At 40.9% G+C, this 25,358-nt stretch overlaps 3 protein-coding genes across 5 annotated transcripts; 1 reads left to right on the top strand and 2 right to left on the bottom strand.

The window, feature by feature from the left end:
- The first annotated feature begins 5 nt into the window (after positions 1 to 5).
- Positions 6 to 12,840, top strand: FAM149B1 (family with sequence similarity 149 member B1). 2 transcript variants are annotated; one of them, XM_068689211.1, is made up of 15 exons: positions 6 to 145; positions 866 to 970; positions 1,558 to 1,690; positions 2,783 to 2,925; positions 3,560 to 3,679; positions 4,350 to 4,520; positions 6,304 to 6,491; positions 6,769 to 6,899; positions 7,484 to 7,537; positions 8,016 to 8,128; positions 8,735 to 8,944; positions 9,759 to 9,885; positions 10,205 to 10,330; positions 11,219 to 11,300; positions 12,302 to 12,840. In XM_068689211.1, the coding sequence occupies exons 1-15, from the start codon at positions 96 to 98 to the stop codon at positions 12,373 to 12,375; spliced, it is 1,827 nt and encodes a 608-aa protein (XP_068545312.1). In that variant the 5' UTR covers positions 6 to 95; the 3' UTR covers positions 12,376 to 12,840. The 2 variants fall into 2 exon arrangements, with proteins under 2 accessions (XP_068545312.1, XP_068545313.1); XM_068689212.1 differs by lacking the exon at positions 7,484 to 7,537.
- A 2,097-nt stretch (positions 12,841 to 14,937) lies between these two features.
- On the bottom strand, positions 14,938 to 18,052 carry DNAJC9 (DnaJ heat shock protein family (Hsp40) member C9). Its single transcript, XM_068689225.1, has 5 exons — positions 17,832 to 18,052; positions 17,613 to 17,753; positions 17,249 to 17,503; positions 16,364 to 16,450; positions 14,938 to 15,616 (listed from the first exon to the last, which is right to left on the bottom strand). Exons 1-5 carry the CDS (start codon positions 18,030 to 18,032, stop codon positions 15,497 to 15,499), a joined length of 804 nt encoding a protein of 267 aa, XP_068545326.1. The 5' UTR covers positions 18,033 to 18,052; the 3' UTR covers positions 14,938 to 15,496.
- A 422-nt stretch (positions 18,053 to 18,474) lies between these two features.
- TFAM (transcription factor A, mitochondrial) lies at positions 18,475 to 25,033 on the bottom strand. 2 transcript variants are annotated; one of them, XM_068689228.1, is made up of 7 exons: positions 24,879 to 25,033; positions 24,653 to 24,789; positions 23,751 to 23,821; positions 22,317 to 22,466; positions 20,881 to 20,976; positions 20,267 to 20,323; positions 18,475 to 19,294 (listed from the first exon to the last, which is right to left on the bottom strand). In XM_068689228.1, exons 1-7 carry the CDS (start codon positions 24,944 to 24,946, stop codon positions 19,076 to 19,078), a joined length of 798 nt encoding a protein of 265 aa, XP_068545329.1. In that variant the 5' UTR covers positions 24,947 to 25,033; the 3' UTR covers positions 18,475 to 19,075. The 2 variants fall into 2 exon arrangements, with proteins under 2 accessions (XP_068545329.1, XP_068545327.1); XM_068689226.1 differs by having other exon boundaries at positions 24,653 to 24,792; positions 24,879 to 25,022.
- Between the last annotated feature and the right edge of the window lie 325 nt (positions 25,034 to 25,358).

Below are 25,358 nucleotides of genomic sequence, written 5' to 3'. Positions count from 1 at the left end.
GCGGCGCCAGGGAGACCGCGTCATGGCGGCGGCGTAATGGCGGCCGCGGCGCTGAGGAGGCGGTGTCATGGCGGCGGCGCTGAGGCGACCGCACGATGATGTCGCGATACACGAGGAAGCCGCTGCCCCCCAGCGCTCTGGAGTCGTGAGTGGCCGCTGCCACACAGGGTCCCCGCGGAGGGCTGGGGGCGGCGGGGCCGTAGCTGGGGCTGGGGAGAGGGGCTGGGGCCAGCCCTAAGGGGTGGCGGGGACGGGCAGCAGCTCTGTGAGGCGTTTGTACCCGTCGTGGGCAACGTATGTAGTCGCCGACATACGATGCGGAACGTGGTTAAATCTCGAGTTCAATGTCTTTGAGCCGAAAGTGAGCTAAGGGGAGGGATCCTTCGCTTACAGCTCCCTCAGCCGATGCTTGGGATACTTCTGTTGGCTCTCCTCGCGCTGCTGGGACTTTGCCCATCTCTCTTTCCAGGCACCTAAACTTCATCAGAGCAATAAGCTAGCAAATAACTCCTCCTAATTTGCTGAGTTTGGAGGCCACGCTTGTTCTGCCTGATCGCAAGTCCCCTTTGGGGACAACAACGTGATAGCTGCTTATAGAGAGCTGCATTGGGATTCATGACAGCGCTTTACGTTTAAAGGAAGACACTGATTTTTAAGCAAATACCTTCTAACTCTGTGTTCAGCCTAGAGTTAGTTTTGGTATTTTAAATATAAAGCCTTGGTAACCTGAGTTACCCTAATAATAAGAAATGCTTCAGGTATGCAAATCAATGCATTCCTCGGAAAGCAGAAAGCCATGTAAAACTTGGGAGCTGCGTAGATATTTATTCTTGTCAGTAATGTCAAGTTCTGCTCTTTCTTTTAGACAAGGACTTACAAAACATGCCTTGCGGCATCATCCGCTGCCAGATCCACAAGATGAGGGGCGCCCAGCCACACCCGTGTTGGAAAACTACGGAGAGATCTCAAGGTATTTGTCACACCAGAAAATGGATCTTTGTCTGGAGACCATGGAAAAAACAATACCCTTTGTGTAGAGCTATATTTACAAAAGTAATACATTTGGTACTCCTAGGCTTTACCTCAGAACTGTAGCGTTTCAGAACATATCCTTTCCATTTTGGACATCATAATAAATGTGTAGCTGTGTTTTGTTCCCATCTCATAAATAGCCAGGGTCATGTAATTTTATGACAGAAGCAAGTGGAAAAAAGTGAAAAATCATTCCTGAGCAGTGCAGAATTGGAACTAGAAATAGTATTCAACTTAACTACAGTAACTTGGAGAAAATTGATGTTCTCCTTGACCCCTAGATGTCCTACATCATTGAGGTTATTAGGAGTTAGCATTAATACACTTATTGTGTACTATGGCTTCTGCTTAAATGCCTCTAAAGTAAACATTAACCCTATGAAAACTCTCGAAGAGAAGAATTCCTAAGAACTATTTTGATTTTTTTTTTTTGGTACAGAATGAAAAGGCTGTTTAACTGCTTTTTTTGTCATTGTGGTGTTGTTGCTTTTCTTTCTTTTTTTTGCCTCAATGTGTGCATTTCAGTGAGTCTGAAATCTCAAAGGAATCAGATTACCCTCCTGTTACTCCGACCAATCGTGGGAATTCATGGTCTGCTAGTCCGAGTTATGCAGAAACCTCCACTGAAGACAGCTCGATCTTGTCTTGGGGCTATGATGTGAGTAGAACATAATCATGCAAACCAAATCTACCACCATGAGTAAAAAGGTATTTGAAATATGATTGTAAAAATACAATAAAAACAACAATACAATAAAAATCACAATAAAAACAAGGACCAGATCTGTAAATAGATTAAAAACATCCTGTCATCCTGTTAACTTTCTCCATATCCTTCAATATTCTCAGATCAAAACTAGGTTCATGTTATTCAGTTAATATCTACATTACCAATCTAATAGAGGAATGCAAATTATAATAATTATTCAAGACAGTCGTGTAAGAACTCCATTGTTAGAAAGCTGTACAAATCAAGAGGCGGGCAAAATGGCCTTGAAATACAAATCGCTTAGTGCGTAAGTGTATATATACAACATAACAAATGCTGTTATTGTGGAATCCAAAACAAAAGTGGATGACTTGCAGATACTTGGTGAGTTTACCAAACTTCATTTTGTTGAAAACTTCTGGAATCTTGTATGCTTCTTAAAATAGAGTAAGCCTCTAAGAGGTTATTTTTGCTACTTTTTTTTTTTTTTTTTTTAATTCCCCATCTGCCGAAACAAAGCGTGCCATTGCCTTCTGTTAGATGGAGATGGGACTGTTTAGATTGAAATTACTCAGGAACCAACCCCATTTTCTAGCTACATGAGAACACGTGAGGTTCTGAGCATCCTTCACTTCCCCAGTGTTTCAGACCAGTCTGCATTGTGTTTTGTTCTATTGTTTTCTGTGGTCATTATGAACAAGAAATTTTTCATTTAATTAAAATGTTGCTGAGAATTATCCTTCCTGTTTTGGTTTATATTATGTAAATTACTATGTTTTTAATATAATAATATAGACATTTCACAACATTTTAATAACTTTTGTGTCACTGTAAGCTTATTATGTGGCTGCCATGAGTCCTAACAGCAGCCTTGCCTTATCTCTAGGGGTAAGATTATTTAACGTCTTTCTATGCAAAAAACTGTATAAACCAGACTTGCTAAGCTTTAAACAAACAGATGTCTTTTTCAACATAAAAAAAAAAAAGTGAATAGCATTTGGAAGATTTAACAAGTCCTTATTGGATAACTTTCCTTTCTAGGAATTTGATAAAGTTGCAACGCAACGAGTTCAGCAGATGTTCAGAGAAATTGATGAGCTGCTCTATGAGCAGAAAGAAAGTGTACATGTTGAGGGACTGCAGGAAGAATGCCAGCAATGGACATCCAACTTTCCTCATCTCAGGTATTTTATTAATAGGCTAATGTCATTACTGTCACGGATTTATAATGGGGTAGGGCTGGTAACAACTGCTTTTAAAACAACATTAACAGCAGGGTGGTTTTATGCAATTATATAGTACATAGGGATAAAAAGGTCACTCTGTTAATATGCCTGCCATTGTCATTAATAAACAGTACTATCTTAATTTGGTTCCTTGCCAGAGGATTATTGCTACTTGCAACTGAGTTAACCTTAATATAACAAAATTTTCTTTGAAAAGATGTATGTTATAACTAAAACCCAGGAGCTTAAAAAAAAAAAATAAAAAATCCTACTACCTCACTTAGCCAGTCCTTACGGCTATGTGGAAGCTTCAATTTGAAATTTTCATTACGTATTCTTGAACGGTTTTGTCCATATTCAAAAGTTTTACAATTAGCGGGGCCTGGAAAGACAAGCAAAATTTTCTTAATGGATTTAACAGACTCAAAGCAACCTGTAGTAGGAAAAACTAAATCCACACTTAACTATTCCTAAGAAAACTGCAGAGCTTCCCAGTAGAATTTTTAGGATTTTTTGCTGTGTTTTTACACGCTGAAAGAATCTTACTTTCTGTGTTTTCTGATGTATTTATCCTTTGCTTTTGCCCTGGCAGGGTTGTGGGGAAGCAGATAGTGATCCCCACAGATGAAGGGTATGGATGGTATTCGAGTTCACCTTCTGCCAGTTTAGGTTCATCTGATGTAAGCTCATCACAAGAAAAAGATTCTCATGAGTAAGTATCAGCAGTTGGTCCAGGCTTTACAAAGGTAGGAAGGTAATTTTTTTTTTTTCTCAGTGCACAGCAGCAATTGGCTGCTTAAACTATGAGCAGTAAGTGAAGATTTAACTTTTCTTGTTAGGCTGAACTTTGAACATAGCATAGTTTATTTTCTTTTCCTTTTTAACTGAAAAAAGTACATTTAGAATAGCAAGACCATCTAGGTGTCCTTGTTGCTCACTGCAGTAAACCAGTCACTAAGCAGAAATACCTTTTGTTAGCTGACTTCTAAAAGGATATGTATATACTGTGTATTGTATATGTACATGTTGTAGCTGGTTTTATTGTTAGTCATGTGCTAAATGTGTGCGGTACTTTAAAAATGCAAAACAGTACATTAGTGCTGCTTAATTTTTTATTTTAAAATGTTTTCGAGATTTTTAATTTTATTTTATTTTGTTCATTAGCTTTTATTGCTTTCCTGAAGTTTCAGGTTCCTTAGCAAGAATTTAAAATATCCAAACTAAAAGAATTTTTTCTGTAACGCATAAATTTGTTGCCTCTCCAATACCTGGCCTTACCTGCCACATTGTCTCTCAGTCTCTTGGCTCACCAAATACTGCTATCAGAAGTGGAATAACAACTTCTTTTCATTTCTGCTTTCTGAAAACTGTCGCCTGTGCAGATTTAGTGTTTTTGGCAAGAAGGTGCCTCTTTCTGTCAGTCCTATTCACAAAAAGGCCGACCATTCCAAGTCTCTGACCTTGTGTTCTCCAGAGAGCGAAGAAGGTGAAGATGAAATAATTGTCTCTGAAGGTGTAATGGAGGAATATTTAGCATTTGACTGCGGAGATGTGTAAGTACTGAGCATAAGATCGTACCAGTGTCCCAGAATTTTTGCTCTTAAGGCTTACATATTTGGTTTTGCTGTTGATTCGTAAAGTATTTGATGATATTTTTAATTATTGTTTTCCTCCTGAGAACTTTCAGAAGCCTGAGGTTGGCAGGGCACTGGGAATTTTCTTTATCCATCTCCTAGAGCAATTTATTTTGCTATATTTTTCTAAAATTTACATAGTTTGTCATACTAGCTATTTTTATTCCTGGTTTAAATAGTTCATTCCATCATAACTAAGAACCTACTACACATTAGCATATTTAAAACTTGTTTAAATGCTATTTATTTGTTCTACTAGGTCAAATTCATTGTTGTTTGTCGTGCACTAGCAGTGTGCTTCTCTGCTTTCTACTGCACTGTATAGATAAGCATTATGGGTGGGATTTTGTACCTTTACAGTTCTTCAGTGGTAATTTAAGAATCAGCGTGAATTTGATACTTGCCAAGAAAAAATTACCACTATTTTTTATCTTAAAAAGAAGGGATTAAGAGTGATGTAAAGACTAATTCTTTTTGCTACTTTATTCAGCTGAACAATATGAACATACGGCCTGGGTAGGAACTCTGGATGATGTCAGCTGCTAACTACTTAATTGATTTTAATAAATAAAGCCTCTTAGCTTTGTGGACTGTGAAATTCAAACTGGTAGGTGTCATTCTTTGACCAGGCCAGAGAGACAATTATGCAGTAAACAATATTGCTGCCTTTATAAAATTTTGGTAAAATATAGTATATCTTCTTCTAGTGGTATCTCCTTTATTTCAAGGTCTGTAGCTTTTTGGTGTTAAGTACTAATTCAAGGAACAGATACAGAAGCCATTTCAAGGAACAGATACAGAAGCCATAACAACTGTGCTCGCATCAGTATTTTTTCTTCATTCTAAAAATTTGGCAGATGAACATAAAACTTTTTCAAGCAGTCGTCTTCTAGGTTTTAAACTTCAAAATACCTCTTGCAATTGTGGAGGAGTCTTTGGCCGAGGTCCATTGCAGCTGTGAATTAACTGTTTTTGTTTCCTTTTTTCCTCTTTCTGATTAAGACTAATTGTCTACAACTGAATTAAGCCCTTGCCCTGAGCACCTCCTGGATGTTAAAGCAGCAGGCTGAGAGTGGTATTAGATATTCAGGAGTAGTAATATTCCTCTTGTCTTCAGAATTCTGTAGTGATATGGAGCCTAATAATGGGATGAACAAATACCACTGTAACTGCTAACATTCATTTTTAAATGGGACTTTTATCTCCTTTGTAAATTATTTATTATTCATCAAGTATTTTATAAAATGATATTATCAAATACCATTTTTAGTCAGTCTGTATGGAGAAACCAAGGCATTCAGTTGATAAGGCAATTGTCTAAGTCATTTCTCATTTAGGTCAGTGGTGGATTCTGGAAGATACGAGAGTTCCAGTGAGTATTCCAGAAATACTGGAAAAAATTGCTTCTTCAAGTCATTTGATGTTACTGTTCATTGTTCTGGTGGCTCTCAGAAAACAATATTATGTGCTATATATGAAATTTATCCTGAAATAATGTCTTCAACCTATTTGGCCAGCTGCCTTGACCTATTTCAATTTTAGAGGAAACAGCAGAAATACAGCCTTAGCTAATGTGTCAATCCTATTAGGTAATTGCAACAAAATTGCAGGAGATATATGCAATTATATATATATATATATATATGCAATAAGGAGATAATATACAGTGTTTATGGTACATATAAATCTCACGTTTTTACAGGGAGGAGGAATTGCATGGGAGGAAAATGGGACTCTGCTCTGACAGACGGAAACTAGGGTTTCCTCCTATCTCTCCGTATTCCTGCATGAAGGATTCTGTGCTCACATTTGTGTTTGATGATGTGTGGAGTGAAGTCCTAGGCTGCATGGAAGAGTTAATCCGCAGACACTGGGAAGGATCAGCCTCTGGTAAGGATCACAGTTAAACTGACGATAGAAAAGGGGATTTCAGTTACTCAGTTTTGCGAGGATGCAACGGGAGAAAGATGCATTTGGGAATCAGCTCTTCAGGGTAAAAAAGGTTGTTTACTTTGCTAGCAGCGTGAGACATGCCATCAGAAGATTTCACAGAGTTTTGTGTTTAAGAGGACTCCTCTTTAAAACAACAAAAAAGAGATCTATAGTACTGTGCACAGTACAACAGCAATAGTTTGTATTGACAGGGATTCTCTTTGGGTTTGCACAGATGATGAGAAAAACATCATAACAGTAGAAACAATCCGACCAGGTTCTGGAAGCCCTTTGCAGTTAGATCTTCCGCCAGTGTCGTTGCCTCGCGTGCCACAAACTAAAATGCCCTCAGGGACATCAAATCTGGTAAGTATTTTAAGTATTTTTAGCCAGCCAGTTTGCATATAGATCAATCAATACAATGCTACCTTGAGCAAAGATGCAAGTATGGCAGGGGACTGTTCAGATACACAACTAGTTTGGATTTTGCATGGATGCTGACTGTCCTTTCTAACCACTTAAGTTCTGCTACTCCTCAGTTGCAAATTTTAATTCCTATTTTTCTCTTTAAAACTTAGTATTTTATATACATATTAGACTACCACATGGTGACTGCTCATTAATGATGCGGTTGTTTCTACATCTATCCGAGTTTGAACTAAACTATGAGATATAAGATTGTGTGAGAGCCCATTCTCACTAGCTTATTCATTGTTAATTGATGAAGGAATAAAGAACAAATCCCCGCAAAGTTGTAAGACGGTTGTTTTTCCCCCCCCCCCAGACACTGAATTTGACTGTGTGTGGTCTGCTTTAGATTATATGCTCCTAGAGTGGCGAGTACCAAACCGTTATCTCTGTTCATTCCATTTTAATTCAACTCTTTCCTTTTTACTTCTTGTTTATTTCTACCCTGTGTCTTCCTCCCATTTCTGTTACTGTACATGTAGTGCCCCAAAACCAGATGTGGCCGTAAAACCAAAAAGAGGAGAAAACCACCTCAAGTATGTATGCTGGAACGATGGAAGCTCTGCTATTTTCTGTGTGCTATTGCTGTGGTGGGTGGAATTTGATGTTTTTCCAGATCAGTCTATATTCCAGGAGAGGAGTTTCCAGTTCTGTTCTTGACATAAAATAAATGTCAAAATATACTGAAAAAAATAGTTTTGTAAAACTCCTGATTATAACCATTGTTGGAAGACAGTGTCATGAAAATGAGAGGCTCAGCTGGAAAATATTATTAAATATGACAGCATGGTATGATACATTTGCTAAGCACTACAATTTGTAGGAAAAATGTAATACTAAGATGCCCATCCTAGATGGCAAAAATAAAACAACTGAGTATTTATCTCAGTGTCCTGAAAGAAATGGGTTTCTTTCCTTCAGAATGATTAGCAAACTGTATAAATATGGGCGTATGTCATTACCAAACAGTAACTCATTACTGTTCATTCAAACAATATGTTTTTAATTTTCCAGGTAAATCTCTCTCAAGGCTCAAGTAGCAGCTCTCAACGTAATCTAAATGACTTGATAGTGATCCATGGGATCCACTTACAGCAAAGGAATCTGCCTGTAATGGAGAAAACACTGTAAGAGCTATAGATTTAGTCTGTTGTTAAGTAGAGCACTCCCACAGAGAGAGGGATTCAACCCAAAAGAGCAAGAGATCATTTTCTATACCAGAGAAAGTAATTCTCAATTATTTTCTTTTTGCTAATATACTTGTCCTATATGAAATGGTATACTTCTGGTAGAGATTTTCTCTATAATTGCTACTGATTTATCTCTTTAGTGAACAGCTGCCGCACTGACATCCCAAAAAGCGATGAAGCTCAGAATGATCTGTTCGTTTCCTAGAGGTGGAATTCTATTAGATCTAGGCTATGAGTGTGAAAACTCTTGCAATGTTTCTTAGTATAGAAGCTATAATTATTCATAGAATATATATGACAGCTTCAATCAAAAAAGATAATAATTCATTTTTTTTTAAAAGTGTATTTATATGTAATAGGCTTTTTTTTTCTTTTCCACTCCCTATCTATTTGAGCTGTAAATTATTTTATATGGTTATGTGACAAAAACAACAGCACGTCATCAGTGTTCTCATATAACATCGGTAATGTCACATGCGGATGCGTACGGTGGAAGCAGGGTCATATTAACCCTCCCGTTTGTTTCTGTGTTTCTTTTGTTAGGGACCTGGATGACAAACGACCAGGCTCTACTTCCATCCTCCCAAACAGAACGTGGCCAAATCGTCCCCCTCTGGAGCTCAGTACGTCATCTCTGTCAAGGTCCACGAGAAGGCAGAACCCACCACCACGTACCCTGCATCCCATCAACACAAGCAACTCTCGTACTGGGACCCCACGATCTGTGGACGATGTCTTCAGGGGTACTCGAATGTATGTTTCAAAACCAGTTTCTCTCAGCAAATAACCGCATTTAGAGAACCCAGCTCATTCAAAGAATATTCAGTTAAAGGGAAAGAATGTGAATTCCTTGATTTAATACAAACAAAAAATGTCTAGAATATATCTATTTTGTTTGGTATAAATGATCTTGACTGTATTTAGTTCATCACAGGGATTGTATCCTCTTAAATAAATATATATGTGTATATGAGCAGCTCCTGTTTTCTAAGCTAGGTGTTCATCTTCAGTTGCTGGGCTGAAATTAGCATTAAGCAATACTTGGCCCTAAAGGTTATTAAAAAAGAGCAGATGATAATGCCACCTCTGGGAATGGGCAGTCACAATTCTGCCATTGCACAGTAGCTGCCCAAGAGAACACCTTTCTATATACACCTTCATCCTGCAGTACAGCCACGCAGCATGCCCGTTTGAACTGCAGATGATGAGCATTTTTACTACCAACTTGCTTTTATATATCCCCATCACCATGATTATGATAGTTTCTGCTTGGCATTGATTTTCAGACTTGCTTTGCCTATCAGCGTAATATTAAACATCCTACAAACTGTAAGTTGTTGTTAATAGATTAGATTTCTGCCAAACTTTACCCACTGAACTCCTTTTTTAAAATCTAGTCTCCAGTAGTCAGCCCTAACACGAGCATCTCACCGCAAAACTCTGCATGCATTGCTCTTACTTGCAACATTTTTAGCTTAAACAAAGCCAAACAAGCTGTCAATATTTTATGTTTCGTGATGTCAAACACAGAAGCTTTCCTTTTCTTTTTCTTACTGGTGCGTTTCAGTCTGACTGCATACGAGCAGCTGACCTCACCCTCCCCGCTGACACTGAGCCGAAATAATCTCCTACCACCCATCAGTACCACTGACGTGGCAGAGCGCGTGGGCACCACAGGATCCCAGAGGCAAACGGTAATAGGCATAACTATTTAGTTTTACTATTGGACACTGAAATTGTAGTTACTGCTGATCCAGTTACCAAACCCCCGAGTTCCAGTTTGTTCGTTGTCTCATGACAGCAGCTGTAATACATGCACTAAAATTCTGCATCAGATTTGGCCAGCATCATCCTCCAGAGGTGAATGCAGTAACCAATAAATGCCACAATTTTCTTTCCATAAATAGGTGTAGGATAACTGACTTGGAAAATTAGCTTCAATTCCTAGGGTACTTAATTTAAATGCACTGCTGCAATATGAAGTCATCGTAACTTTATCATCCTTCAATGCAGAAATCTCGAGGGAACTCCAGTCGATCTCAGAGTGTAACGACCCATGAAGATAACCACCAGCAGCTACACGAGAGGCTTTTCTTACCTGATCATTTCTCCAGGCCTAAAACAACCAACGTGTTCTTGGTAAAGCATGGCAAATTATACCAAATCATCCTTGTTTACTGAACCGGGTGCTTTGACACTTAGCAGAGATGAACATTATTTGAGAACCAAATGTCACAGGTGACTGGTGCCATCAAGTTTGTCCTGGGGTTAGAAACCCACAGGTTAGCAAAAACATCATTGCTTGGAACTTCAAAGAGAAGAAGTCATTTTTTTGGGGGGGCATGGGTCCTACTGTACTGCTCCCAGCCAGCTCCTGACTACACCTCTATGCAGCTGGTGGTGCTACGTTTTTCTTGAAGTATCTTAAAAGACATTTGAGATGTTTCTGAAATAAGCTAAGCATTACGTTAGGTATAACGTTCAATCTATCACCTGTACTGATACTCTAGCATCGTCTCTGAAAGCTTTGTAAGAATGGTGGGGGTAATAGAGGATGCTTTCAAGCTTATTTACATAGACTTCAGGAAGTGCTTTCTACAGCTACACTCACAGATGAGAGTACAAAAGTACTTTTTATCTAAGCTTCCAAAACTCAAATTTTAACAGCAGCTTTTAAATAGCTGATGGTTTAGTTTCTGCATAAAACTTCAACATCCTTGACTTTAGAGTTACAAATGTTCAAACCTTCTAAAAACCTGCTTCGAAGGAGAACAGTTTTTAGAAGTAGTAAGAGGCCTGCCTAACTGCTTGAGTGGTCATTCTAAGTGTTAGAAAAGTGTATTTTCTACCCCTGAATTTGATTTAACCTTCCTGAAACATGTAAAAGCTCTACTTAAACCTTTAGAACATCTTGCAAATCGGGTATCTCAGGAAATAAGTACATTCAAGTAGTTTTCAGTTGTATTATATTATTGATGTTTGTGGGTTTTTTCATGCAAGCGTAAGTAACTTGACCTGTCTTTACAGCCGGACCCCCAGCGTCGCCGTTCTTGCAGTGTTATCGATCACAGCAATCAATCTTGGCCAAGCAGAGGATCAACAGATTCAGGTATGCCTATCAGTTATGGCATTGAATGAAATTGAGCAAGAGGTGGGCTTTTTGGGCGGGCGCCTCTTTCCTACATTGAGGAAGTTTTTCAAAGTTCAATTTTGCATTTTAACTTTTTGTTACACAAGTTAGCCCTCGTGCCCTAGGACAGCTTTTTGGAATACCATCATTCTAGCTCTCACCCCATTGCCCTCAACACGAAGTCAGGTCTCACCTCGGCAGAGCGGGGCATGAGATGCATTTCTGAAAAATAGTTTGTCAAGGAGAGTTCTACTGGAGGTCTCAAATAAGAACAGCACGCTAAAAAGGTGCTGTTAAAGCTGCAAAAGTTAGTGGAAGCTACAAAGGGTAAGGTAGCAAGCACAGAAGTGATTATTAGAGGATAGGAGGGGTCTTTTAGCTTGATTAATAGCCAAATGGCCAACCATCACCAATACAAGTGGTACAAGAGGCAGCCTGAGTTTAATAAAGGCACTAAACTGAAATAACTTGGTTTTAATCAAGGTAGGAGTGTTCGCTATTAAAATGAGTATTTCCCCCCTCCCTGAACAAACACATTTAAATGAAAAATGAGTTTTATGACAGCTGCATTGACAAAAAAAAAAAAAAAAAGACTAAAACTTTGTAGATTTGAATACTTCTCAATTTCTTCATAGAGATGAAGAAATGCAGCAGATCTCAGAAATGCAGCAATGATGAAAGCACAGACTTCACCCTGTAGGAAGGACAGTCACGTCTTCTAAAACTTACAATTTGCAGCTGATCATGTTGTTTGATATGTGATTATTTCCCTCTTAAGAACGCCTCTGGCTAAAGGAAAGCAAAATACCTTGGAAGTTATTTGAATCTTTTTTGAAGCTGCTGATTTAGTGACAGATAGCTAGAATAAGAAGCCAAAAAAAAACATTTCATTTTAGCATTAATATGAAGGAGCTGCATTTGGTACTTAGTTTTAATACCTTGTAGAAATCTTAAAGTTGTACATGATCTCTGTTTATCAGGTCTTCATCCACATGGCTCTGTGAAAGCTCAAAGTCGAAGTGGATCGGTCACAAAAAACAAACATGGGTTCTAACGTGTCATGAAGAAGTATCCATCCATCCATCCATCTCCAGAAAGTCTCGAACCACCTCTCATTCTCAGCAATGTCAGTGTTGTTTACACAGTCTTCAAACGTCCTTCTTAGGAATAATCTTATTTTTTATATAAATCTAAGAAGCAACTGCCAAAGATTAGAAGGGATATACTTGCACATTCCATTTTCTACCACTAGGAAAAGCTGTACTCCAGTGGACAGTGAAGCGTAACTCCTAGAAAATCTAGCAGATACTCTAAATCATTGCTGTTTTCCCATTATTTATTACTGTTTTGTGACTGGTTCATGTTGTTACAGGCAGGTACTGCAGAACCTGCTGATCAGCTCTACGAAAGATAAATCAGGCCTTCCCTAGCAGTAGTAATTTAAGTTTTTAAAGCTATGTTTAAAGCTGTATTTATATACTCGAAGCAATATTGTATTATTAAAAGCAAGCACTACATATGCTACTGCTTCTATGACTCAACTTAGACAAGTTATGAATTCTGTAGTACTTGGAGAAGATGCTAATGCTGTTGTGTAAAAATAAGGTAGCAAAACAGATAAAGAGAACTGACAGCTTTAGGGGTAGCATACCACCGAACCCTCCTGTGTTACATACTTATACCTCTTCCTCAGTGTCTGAAGGAGGTTTAAGGTGGGAAAAGGAATAGCTTTATGTAAGTCCAGACTGTATCCAAAGAAAGCACGCTGTCTTCCTGGTGAGGTGTTTTATGGTAAATCCACAGTCTCCTTTTCTAAAATAAAGCTGCAGTTGTGTATTTCTGCACTCCGCCACAAAGGCCCACAGCTGCAACATCACTTATAGTAGACGTGCTCTGCACTGTGTGATAGACGTGCTACAGATACCAGCTCCTTGCCCTTGTGGCTCCAGGGAAAACAAAAACATGAAATGGAAGCTTTTCAAAATAAGTGATTAGCTGAAGGTCTTACTCCCAAGCCAGACTACAAGAAAGTGTAAAGACAAGCTGAAGATAACCACTTGTGTATTTTAACAGCTAGGATAATGCATGAAAGTGGTTGTTCCATTATAATCCCCTTTAAAAGCACTTTTTCTACATCTCTTTACTGTTGATATTTTCTAAATTACAATTCATAATGGAAAGAACTTGTCAGAATGCTTTCTGAAGTGGCTCCCCTAATTCTCCACCATAAGCTATGCAGTCCAGCAAGTGTTAGTTGCACCTGGAGAACAGCTGATAGTTTTTGATCTGGATTCACGTTCTTCAGTCCAGTTTGTTCAAGCATGCGCTGATCGAAAAGAAAGCAAAGCAGAAGTGTGCAAACTTAAATAGGATAACTCCTGCCTTTGCATTTCCAGAGGAAAAAAAGCCGTGATCTCGATATAAATCTCTTTAAATGGATGCTAGAATGTAGCCTGCAGTCACTAAACCCTTTCAAAAGTTTCTCTAACTGTTGAGGCTATCAGAACACTATGTAGTGTAGAATTTAGTTATCTCAGCTGGAGATGAGCATCCTGTTTGTACCAGTGCCATTCCTCAGGGACTTGTTTTCAGTAGCCCTAGTGTGTCAGTTACAAAAATACATAAACTCGAACAGACTTCTAGTAATGTAGTATTTCATAGCTAAGGGGAGTCAGTGAGTTACAGAAGTGAAAGCAGTCTCTTGTAAGGTAACTTCTGATTTCCGTTCAAACGGCTGACACCAGATTTGTCCTGCACTGTTAGGTACCTGTTTTGTGTAGCAAAAGTTGTGTTCAAGGCCTGTGTGCTAAGCAACACAGCGATCTACTGAACTCAGAACCAGAATAATGTTTAAAGCAGCCAAGTAAATGGGAACAGAGTTCCCCTTCTACCTCCAGCTTCCCAAGGGAGCTCTGTTAACTTGTTTCTGAATTCTGTCACTGAAATGATGAGGATCTTCAACTCAGAAGTAAGTGTTCACCTTGTGGCTCTTCAGCCTTTAAGAAATGATCCACAAAATAAAGCCAGCTTTATTCCTTTGAGCTACAGCAGGCTCAAGAGAGTTACCCCTCAACTTCATACCCCTCCACGATACGTAAAGTGGTTTAAAAAGAGCTGAAATAAAAACCCTTCAGAATATTTGCACGTGTTAGAGTACTTCACTTCTGAAGTAACAACTGGTGACAAACACAGTGCACGCAAAACCAGGAGGCAGAAGTAACTAACCACTACCATCATACAGTGCCTGGGGTGTGATGCCTTTGAAATGACACACGATGCGCCTTGAAGTTTTGGAACTCCTTGTTGTGGGACATCACAAACCCTAGAAATTCACAGAACTGCCGTGTTCTGTCCTTCTAACTTTATTACATCAGCTCAGCGTGTCAGATGTTAGGAAAACTTCTGCAAAGTCACTTATATACTTGTTGTAGGCTCATTTTCTTCTCAAGGCATCTACTCACTGTCAACCACCAGCACAATTAACACTATAGCTGTAGATGCAGTAAAAGTGCACAGTATTCATTTGACTCAAAACCCTAAGAAGAGTTAATGTAATCATTTTGTTTTGAGCAATTACTTAGGAAACAGAGGGCTGGGGAAGCAAGATAGCACAAAATTCTGCAAAATCTTCATTTATTAAATCTGCAATTTTCAAAAGGATTCTTATAAAACCACTGGAGTATCTGAAAAACATCTAATGAACTGAAGTGCAAAGACCTTTAAAAGCCTCGCAAGGTTTGTTAGAAAAGAAATGCGTGAACAACAAAAAGAGAAGGTTTCTAAGTCAGAAGCCACAGGAACTGTTGCTGAGGACCCTGAAGGTGCAGGATTACATGGTTTTCCCATCAGCAGCACTGATGCCCCCCCTAGTGTTTGGAGGGAACACGCTTCAATGCAACTTTAATAAACAGACAAGCATCCCAACCATCTCATCGCTTCCTTGCTGTAACAAAACTATCAGCCAAGAATCTGATTTTAACTAAAAAGCACCAAAGAACTTTAAACAGCAGCACCAGAATGCTTTGTCATTCACGACGCATTCTGCGCCCTACTTCCCAGTCACAGCAAGTTGGTGCACGCACTCTGAAACAGCAGTCCAGAAAACCCCTGAAATTCTCCCAAATCCGGATGGTCCCATACAATATAATACCTCTCATTTCAGCTTACATCGTCCTTTATTTCTTCCCTTTCTTGGCTGCAGTCTTCTTTCCTCCCTTTTTAGGATTGTTCCCGTATTTTGCTTCCAGATGGGACAAAAAGTCATCCATTTCCTTTTTACGATCTTTATTTCTGCTCTGGGGGAGGGAAAAAAACACGAACCTTTTATTACTGCTCAATACAGATTGTTCTAATGAAGTTAGATAGCTACATAAAACCCTGGAACGTACTAAGCAGGGAATACAGGCTACAGAAGGTGTAGTTCTGTTAAGCAAAAGCCTATAGTATCCTTTGGACTCTATACCTGACTTCTGCAAGTATTGAAACAGAGGTAAATAAGGCCATAAAAATACACAACTTAAGGCTAGGAAAAGCAAAGCAATTTCTAGTTTAAACCCCAAACTCAAATACAATTTGAGGAATGATTACATGTCAAATCCTAGGAATCCCACTGGACATGAAGAAAGCCAAACCTGGAAACCAAACCAAAGCCTAAACAGAATGTTTCTTTCCTCATTCCCCAAAACATCAAAGCAGAACAGTAAGACTGATCAACTTTGGAAACCTTGTGGAATCCCCCAGAAAGAAAAAAAAAAAAAGCATTAACACTCCCTGTCTAACCACCTAAAAGTTAAATATTTTGATTGTGTATACAGTAAAGATGAGCACATTAAAATAACTTGGTTAATTTTTAAAAAGATGCAGACAATAAAATCCATACCATCCTCTTGCCTATTAAATGAAGTATGTAGTTAGCATTAGGTCACATTTTAACCTCAGGAAGCTAAGAAGAGTTGCAAAGATCCAAACTGTAGAGATGCTCAGGGAAAACACAGATATAAGCCAGTACCACAAGTATCTTCAACAGATGCTAAAAGCCTTACTTGAATCAGCGCTTTCAGGTCATCTTCTCCATCACCAAGGCCCAGTTCTTGTTTACACTTTTCTGCCTCTCTTGCTTCTTTTTCTGCCTGAAGTAGCAAATTAACTTTTAGGAAACTATTTTGCATGTTATTTGAGTAGGTAAAATAGTTGCTGAACACTTGATTCTGCATCTGTATACAAATAGCCACAAGTAAACACAGTTTCCAAGTGAGGCCACAGATCAAAGAGCCTGTTCTGGTTCCCCACTTGGGTAGAGCAGGGCAGGTTTTTTTTGCTGTTTCACAGAGCTGAACACGATGACATTCCCATCCCCATCCCTGCCCCCCCGTGCCCCTCTTTTTTTTGTCCTAGCAGCCATTACATGGTCTTTAAGTTGAAGGTTACTGTCACATGCACATAACATACTGTACAAAGTGTCAAAAAAAATAATAAAAATAATTTAAAAAAAAAATCACAGGAGGTTGGAGAAAAGGTTCATTTATCCAGAATGTTATTTCACATTTGCCAATAGGCAAGCGTATTATATTTCTCCCATGCACTCACCTGAACTCCAGCAACTTGCAGCTATATAAATGAATGCAGGGACATGCTAAACTCCAATAAGCCATAGTGAAAAATGCTGAAATAAGAGGAGGAAGTAACAGGCCAACAGCCTGTCACTACTCAAAAACCTTTCACAGCAATTTGATTGAAATTAGTGGAAAGAGTATTTTTGGAGGGGAGTTGGGAAGCACAGGTGACTTGTGGTGGTGGTCAAAGATGCTGAGCAAGATCTGTAACCCAGCAATCCTGTGCAAACATTTCTCTTAAAAACGATTTCATTTATTTTCACCAGGAGAATAAATGCTTATCATATACGGTGTTTGCTTGTGATTGGTACTCACCCGCCTTTTCCTTGCCGTGGCTTTCTGCTTAGGCTCTTTGACGAAAGCTTTGTAGGATGGGACTTCTTTGAGGTCGATGGCTTTTTCTATGATTTTCCTTATCCTCGGTTCATCCGTGTAGTCCACACACAGCACAGACTCCATTATTTTATCCATGTCACCCTCAAAATCCATGTACGCCGCCTTGACATCTGCTAGCTCCTGCTCCGAATCCTTGTAGGTCTTCTCAAAATCCTCGATATCTTTCACGCTGATCTGCAGGAGAGAGGGGGGGCATTCAGGAGACAGACACGCGAAACCCAAGCAGCAAAGCGGCGTTTTGGGTTAAATCGCGAGGGGTTTTATGCCGGGGGGGGGGGCTGACCTTCTTGAAGAGCAGCCGCCAGTACTCCTGCCAGTCCCGCTCGGCCCGCAGCGCCTCGCCCTCCTCATCCACCCGGCCCTGCTCGTCGTACAGGGCGCGCTGCTCCGCGTCGCTCAGCACGGCGTAGGCTTTGCCCAGGATCTGCGGGGAGAGCCGGGCACTCAGTCAGTCAGTCGGTCAGTCTGTCCGTCAGGCAGCAGCAGCCCGCCCCGCGCTCACCTGGAAGCGCCGCGTCGCCTCCTCCTTGTCCTCGGGCGGGACGCGGTCGGGGTGGACGCGCAGCGAGGCGCGGTGGTAGCCCCGCCGGATCTCCTCAGGCGAGGCCCCGCGGCGGACGCCCAGGGCCCGGTAGAGGTCGGCGGCGCCGAAAGCGGCCTCGCACTGCTCCAGCAGCCCCATCGCGCCGCCGCCGCCGCGCATGCGCCGGGCGGGAGGGCGGGAAGGCGGCGCTGAGGGGAGCGGCGGGAAGCGGAGGGGGAGCGGCCGGGCTGAGGGGAGAGCCCCGAGCTCAAGCCGGAGGACGCCCCCTCCAGGCTCTCACCGCCCCTCAGAGCTGCCCCGGGAGCTGCGGGTGACACAAACGGCGCTGTGACCTCAGGGCGCGTTCGGTTCTGCCGCCCAGAGGAAAGCGACTCCTGAAAAAGCTCCTTTTCCTCCCATAAGCACCCATTCTCCCAAGGCTTTCACTCAGAGAGGCCCCAGGAAAAATAAAAACCAAGCAGCTCTTCCAAAAGTCCGTATTTATTACATCCCAAACCCAAACGTACACGTTTTCCTTGCAGGCTGTCCCAAATATCACAGTAGGATAGCAAAGGTGTTTGCGTCCCAACAAAGCCAGAGGAAAAAACCACTCCAATATAGATGTGTTTATACAAAACTCATAAGGTCTTTAATTAATTGCAACGTAAGTGGTATACACAGACGGATACGTACAAAAAGGTCGATGCATAAAAGTTAGTATTTTACATATCTTGTGTCTTTTCTTGAAATGTTGAACATTTCCCTTCTCTACTAATACCACGGAGGGAATAAATTCTCTACCAATACCATGGAGGGAATTAAAAAACAGCAGTGTCTACTCAGATTTCAGCTCTTATTTACAGAAGATGGTAACGTTGTAGAATATTCTTGCTTTCATAAAAAAAAAAACTTATAAAAGCTATTGGATATCTACCATTATAAGAGAGCTCTGCTAATGTCAGTGAGTACCACTATTCACAGCTTGATTAACCGATTACCGTTACACAGCTCAGGTTACACCTGCAATGATTATTTCAGTCAGTTCCAAGAAACACCGAATTCCTCTTACCTGATCACCTTCCTTTGCAACTTTTCCTTCCCAACTTCTCAGCGGCCCCTTTATGGATTTTCCAAACTTAAGTGCTAATGCTGACCGCAGCATTAACACAGCAGGATAAAGACATGACAGCCAAAGGGGATTAAATATAAAATACTTAACTATTTTATTCTTCTGATTTTTTCAACTTTAATGTTGCCTTCTTTCCACGTAGTGGAGCTTTGGCTCGGTCAGCTTCCTGCACAGTTTCAGCAGCCTTCTTTTTTGGCTGCTGTTCTTTGGAACGTATCAGGTCTTGACGTCCAAGTTCAGCCATTTTTGCTTCCCAGGACTTCATTTCGTTCTCATACCGAACCTTATCATCCTCAGCAAGCTGCAGGTATGGCTGGAAGACAAGCACACCTCTGCAGTTGTGGAAAGGGCTGTGTCTGGGTAATCGCCAGGACACATCTTCCCCTCTGCTACAATGGCAACTTACTACAAGACCCACGGCGCATCCCAGGCACCCACTCTCATCTCCAGCAAATTCAAAAGAAAAAAAACAAACAAAACAAAACACTGAACTTGAACAAAACCACAAAATCCCACCAATGAGTTTTGAGGATGTGAACACATGGCAATTCCCAAAGAGGAAGTTTATTCGATATTACTACTAAGGTGTTTTATTTGATTACTAACTTGAGAGAGCAGGCTTATGTAAGGAACAAGAATAGGTTTTTCTGCATCTTTGTTTTTTCTCCCACAGAAAGAATATGAACCTCACACATGTACTAAGCACCCATTCAAAACAATCTGGAAGAAGGGCCTTCAGGAGAAAGGACAGACTGCACAGAGTAATTCAAAAATGCAATTTCTTATTGGTATAGCATTCCTCCGTTTTTCATATAACTATCTGCAAATTTGTATTTCAAATACATTGTGAATACTGCCAGAAGACTATCCCAAACACAACCAAAGTTAATAAATGACATGTAAAAATCACTTTTGCTATGCTGGCATTTACAAATATTATCAGAAAAAAAAATCTAATTGTTGCAAATTATTCCACCTCCCTCCCTCGATCCCATTCACCTTCCATTTCCAGGCATACAAAACTCCCAGTCTACCCCACTCACGTTTCATCAACACTGTGAAAGAAATGGTCATTACTGGAATAAAAGTAATGACTATCTTTTTCAAGACACTTAACTAAGATCTCAGAGCAGTTTCCTCTATATTATCTGTCAATATTATATTAGTATAACACTGGTTCATAATTGTTAGTGTTATATCTAACTCAAGGTTTTGTAATGATTTATTGACTAAAATTTGTCATTTTCCAGTTAGATCAGAGCCTCATCAAAAGCCGCAAACATACCTGTTTTTCAGAACTGGGCAGATTTTGCCACGTTTCAAATAACTTCTTCAGCTTTGCCTACAGGATATTAAATACACAATACATTAGTATTATTCTAACACTACGCAGACCGCAGAGGGTTACAGACGAAAGCTGGGTATAAACCAATATAAAAAAGCAGGAACTCATGTAGGTTTAATACTACATATTCTTAACCTAGGTAAATAGTAAATGGCATGGTTTGACGACTTGCTGGGCATCATCTCAGACACTTTTACAGATAACAGACGCACAAAGTAGCTTAAGTTACTCAGCCTGCAGCAAAAGCAGGCAGACCAAACAGATGAATTGATTTACAACTGATTTTAGTTAAGCAAAATGTAGATACTGAAGTGTTGAACATTACTTCAAAAGCCACAGAATCCAAGACAGACTTTCTGAATATAATAGTCCGTTAAGGCACTTATAAATTATATATATATATATATATAATATATATATATACATATATATATATTATATATATATATACATACATATATATATATGTATATATATATATAATATATATATATGTATATACATACACACACACACACGCATGTTTGTTTTAAGAAGAAATTTTCCTGGCTTACCACAGGTGAAACTCCCACACTTTTTTGAAAGTTTTCTGACACAAAAATATTAAAGCCGCTACGAGGTCTTTTAGGTTTTCCAAGCACAGTCAATTCCTTTAAAAACAACAAGAAGAGTTAGTCAATCTACCCCACATACATTTTTCCAAACTTAACTTAGCACTTATATTCATACTTTGCACACACAAAATAATGAAGGTAAATTTTTAGTGATTTAGTGATCTGTAAACTGGACCGTATATCAAGATGATTTGGTTATTTACGTCACTTGTCACGTCTGATGATAAACTAAATTAAGTTAAAAACTTGATTTTTCACAGATTTAGGAGGAAAAAACACTTCTGAACTGACTCTTACTTCAGCAACGTCTTCTAGAAACCAAAGATTGTTACTAAATTCCACTCAGCAAGGAAGTCATGATGAGAGGTTTTCTATTATCTTCATACAGCTTTAGTTGCTGGTGTGAAATTCGGTATGCTTGCAGAGAGGAGGGCAGATTGCTAATGGTGGGAAGTGAGGTGGAACAGAATCAGCAGATTCCCAAGGAAAAAGAACTGGTTTCTGAGTCAGAGTGCTTTGTCTACATGGATCACAGTGAGGCAGCACAGCAGGTTAGGGGTGCATTTACACTTACCATTTTCTCCAGCCATAGCACGCTCCCACTATAGCTGGGGTCCTACAAGTTACCACCTGCTTAGGTATTAGGTACGGCAGTTAAGTTCCTTGTGGTGCAGGAATCATTTGGATTAAAATTTTCCTCTAAGTACGGGTTCCTTTCTACCATATTCATTTTACTTTTGTCAATTAGGGAAGCATCATGCAAGCAGCTTCATTCACAGCAGTGAATAGGCAGTAAGTAAACCTTTGAACTGATTTTGCCTCTGGGCAAAGCACAGTACTGTACCTTTACAGATGGTTCTGTCTCTCAGGATTTATAAATAAACAGGCTACAAGGAAATCGGGAAGATGATCTGTATGAAGGACACGAACAGCCAGGCATGTATGTAGGCCTAACTCTACACGCCAGCAGCAGCACAGATTGCAAAGAGGCAGAGCTGGGAGGAAGACAGAAAGGCTGTTTCCTCACAGGGGCTGCCAACGAGCTAGCGGATATAAAGTCTTTGGGAAAAGCTATTTCTGGCTGTTTTCCCAAGGCAGGGAGGTGTTGCTGGTTCAAACGCCTTACTACCTGATGTTCCTCAGGCAGATTTAGGAAGAGGAAGAAAAAAGCAGAGAGGCTAAATAGAAGTACAAATATACCCTGCTAATTCTGGTCTTCAAGCACAGGAAAGCCACTATAATTCCTGCTAACACCAGCAGCGATTTATGTATTTATTTTTAAAGTAAGTTCTAAGCATTTAACTCTTCTCTGTATACCCAACAAACAGATTTCAGTTTCCTTGAGAGAACAGAAACATAGGCTTGAAAATACTGACTCTCTTTTTCCTGAATGATCTTCTTTTTGCCAGTCGTTTCCTCCTTTCTTCCTTCAAAGCCGCAGCCTGGGCTGGAGTTAGCTGTGCTTTATATGCAGCCAACTTCTCTTCATATATTCGCCAGTCTGCCTTTCTTGCTTCCTCATAAACCTACAAGACAAACATACAACCATCAGCCTTACCCAGATGTTTTCATTCATCTAAGTGTGGTGCCTCAAGAACTACTAGAAAATGGAAACAGCCTTCTGAAACATTCATCCTGACATAGCCCAATCTCCATATCAATGCAACATTAAAAATAAAATACAAGCAGAGGTAAGAAAGGTACTTCTGTAAAAACTTCAGTTCCTGCTGAGTTTCAGTAATCAGCACTGTCTGGTATTCCTCTTCTGTAGCAATCCCTTCTAACCCCTCCCTGCCACCTCCTTGCTTTCTCAGGTCCCTGCATGTGATCATTACTCGAGCTAACACCTCTAACCTGCTAATAAAAAAAAAAAGCTAAAAAAAAAAGTAACTAAGATTTTTAGACTGAAGTATCAAATCTGTTTGCTTAGTGGAATGGATTGAGGAGAACACAGATCTAAAAGCTGGCTCCACCCCGTGAATTATCTTAGTTAATCTGATAACAAGGCAGCTGACAGATCTTCAGATGCAGCTCTATGCAATAATAATCTTCCATGCAAGAAGAAAAAGCTGCTGCTCAGTTGAAACAAGTGCTCTTTAACTGCGTCCTACTGCAGCACACAAATGCTTTGGTTGCTAAACACGTTCCTACAACCACCAGTGCTGGGTACAGAAGCATCATAAAGTCACGGTCTCGGTACTACAGCACCAAGTGGGGCTGAGCCAGGCTACCAAGCATACATGTGGATCTGAAAAGGCACCATCCCCTTCTCCATTTCAGACATGCCAACAAAACGACATGCGTTACACTAAGGCACACAGAGACAGAAGTCCAGAAAGGACCTAAGAGCACTAAAATGCTAGGGTATAAGAGCACTCAAATACTACTAACAAAAGGCATCGCTTGTTTAGGCAGAAAAGGAACTAACTGCCATCAGTTCCTGACTGGAACTCATTGCTAACTGCAATCAAGGAAGAACACCTGTTAATTTCCTGTAACTGGCACTTACTGTAGTGATTAGCAACTGTATTTGTAGAGTTCTTTTACACTATCCCTTGCAATTATCACTCTTAACTTGGCTACCTAGAACAAAAAATAAATCAACTAAATAAGACTCAAAGGAAGTTACCTGACAATCAGGTCTCTGATTAGCATCAGACCGGATAAAAGAGGTTGGTCCTTTCATCAACACTTAGTTCAGGTCTCTCCTAACTTACGCACTGAACAAGTAGAATTTTACAATTCTTTCATTATTGTATACGCATGCACCCATGTATAATTATGGTTCGTAAAACAAGGCACAAACTTACCTGCTTCTGCGATGCTGGCAACTCCCTCCAATCACCTGCCAACTTTTTAACCAGCTCCGTATTACTCAGCTCTGTGTATTGAAATGAGAAAGCAAGAAAGTCAAGATCAATGCTGTATTTTCTGTAAGCTTCTTCAATTTTCCTGAACCAGGCTGTCACTGCTATCTTTCTCCTGTACAAATGTATTTTCCTCCTTTTGTAACAGTAACTACTTTGGCATGGCAGGGGAGGCAAATTGTAATTTGGGTGAGTGGAGGAGGGCTCCCGCTTATGGTTCACACTGCAACAAAACGTACAGTTGCAAATTGAAGCAACATTTCAGCTCTACAACAGTTTATTTCTTTGGCTGTATCTTTTTCTTTATAATACAAGATGATCTGAAATGGGAGCAGGAGTGGGGGGCAGAGACCAAAAGTAAAATCTGTAGTTCCCAACTTTAGGCAAAAGAGCCTGCTGGATTCTTTAAAGCAAGTATAAGGTGATCTCAACAACCTTGTACAACGTATTTACTTAACCTTTATTAGAATAAAGCCCTTTAGCTACAATATTTTTCTTTAACCTTACTCCTGCTGAACGTCATCTTTCTCCCACAAACAAAATCGCAGTGACTTGAGTTTGTTTTGTTCTTTATCTGAATGCCATCGACTCATTTGATGAGTTTTCCAGTTAGATGTGAATTTGAGGTGGGCACAAAACGAAAATAAGCGTTTATTTTCCTGAAAAATCCTTTCCAGGATTTCCCTCTGACCACGTCCCCAGGCACCAGCCCCAACCTCTCCCTGAGCACCCCCAGGGGCAGTGCCCCCCCCACCTCCCTGCACAACCCATTCCCGACGCCTGACCGCTTTCTGAGCAAAACCATCTCCTCATTTCCACCCTGAGCCCCCCCAGCGCCCCGGTACCTGGGTGCTGGCGGCGGAGCAGGCCCTGCCGCTCGCCGACGAAGCGGAAATAGGCCGTGAGCGGCCGCTTCGGGCGCTCCGCCGAGCTCAGCCGCCGCGACAGGCCCCCCTCAGCCGCGCAGGTGGCGCCGCAGGCCCTGCTGGCAACGGAGCGGCGGTTAACGGCCAGCGCCCAGCCGTTAACGGCCGCCGAGCCCCTCCCAGCCCCTCCCGGCCCCCACCGCACCTGAGGAGCCGCCCGGGGCCCGCCGCCAGCCCCGCGGCCCGGCCCAGCGCCGCCAGCGCCGCCGCCATGGCTCGGCCCGCGCGGGGCTCCACGGGAAGACGGCGCCGCCGTCACGGGGAGGGGGCGGGGCTTGAGGGAAGCCCCGCGCGCGCCCGTCGCCAAGGTGACCCCGCCGCGAGGCCACGCCCCCTCCCTGTGGTGCTGAGGGGAGGGAAGGGGAGGGAATGGAGAATGAGCCCGGAGTGCCAAAGGAAGGCTTTAAACACGTTGTGTTTTGTCACACGCTGCGTTTGGAAAATGAGCTGGAGACAGAAATCGTAGGGGTGATGGAAAGCTGCTCACACAGGAGAAGCGGCTGCAGTACAACGCTTTCCAAACAGCCCCTATCACAGCGTGCCCCAGGGTTTCTACCACATCTGCCAGCCTAGAGCAAGTGTCCCAAAGCACTCATTTTAATAACAAACCGAAACATTTCTTCAG

The sequence above is a fragment of the Anas acuta genome, chromosome 7 (assembly GCF_963932015.1).
Source record: "Anas acuta chromosome 7, bAnaAcu1.1, whole genome shotgun sequence".
Taxonomy (NCBI): domain Eukaryota; kingdom Metazoa; phylum Chordata; class Aves; order Anseriformes; family Anatidae; genus Anas; species Anas acuta.
Note: the sequence above shows the minus strand (reverse complement) of the source record. Positions and strands in the feature narration are given on the sequence as shown.

Coding starts and splice junctions, on each gene's coding strand:
- FAM149B1 (XM_068689211.1), top strand. CDS start 96: ATGATGTCGCGATACACGAGGAAGCCGCTGCCCCCCAGCGCTCTGGAG. Junction 3,680..4,349: donor CAAGAAAAAGATTCTCATGA/GTAAGTATCAGC, acceptor TCGCCTGTGCAG/ATTTAGTGTTTTTGGCAAGA. Junction 8,945..9,758: donor GTCTTCAGGGGTACTCGAAT/GTATGTTTCAAA, acceptor GGTGCGTTTCAG/TCTGACTGCATACGAGCAGC.
- DNAJC9 (XM_068689225.1), bottom strand. CDS start 18,032: ATGCGCGGCGGCGGCGGCGCGATGGGGCTGCTGGAGCAGTGCGAGGCC. Junction 17,754..17,831: donor AGGCGACGCGGCGCTTCCAG/GTGAGCGCGGGG, acceptor CTCTCCCCGCAG/ATCCTGGGCAAAGCCTACGC. Junction 17,504..17,612: donor GGCGGCTGCTCTTCAAGAAG/GTCAGCCCCCCC, acceptor TCTCTCCTGCAG/ATCAGCGTGAAAGATATCGA.
- TFAM (XM_068689226.1), bottom strand. CDS start 24,946: ATGGCGGCGGCGCTGGCGGCGCTGGGCCGGGCCGCGGGGCTGGCGGCG. Junction 24,793..24,878: donor GGCCCCGGGCGGCTCCTCAG/GTGCGGTGGGGG, acceptor CTCCGTTGCCAG/CAGGGCCTGCGGCGCCACCT. Junction 20,977..22,316: donor GATCATTCAGGAAAAAGAGA/GTCAGTATTTTC, acceptor TTGTTTTTAAAG/GAATTGACTGTGCTTGGAAA.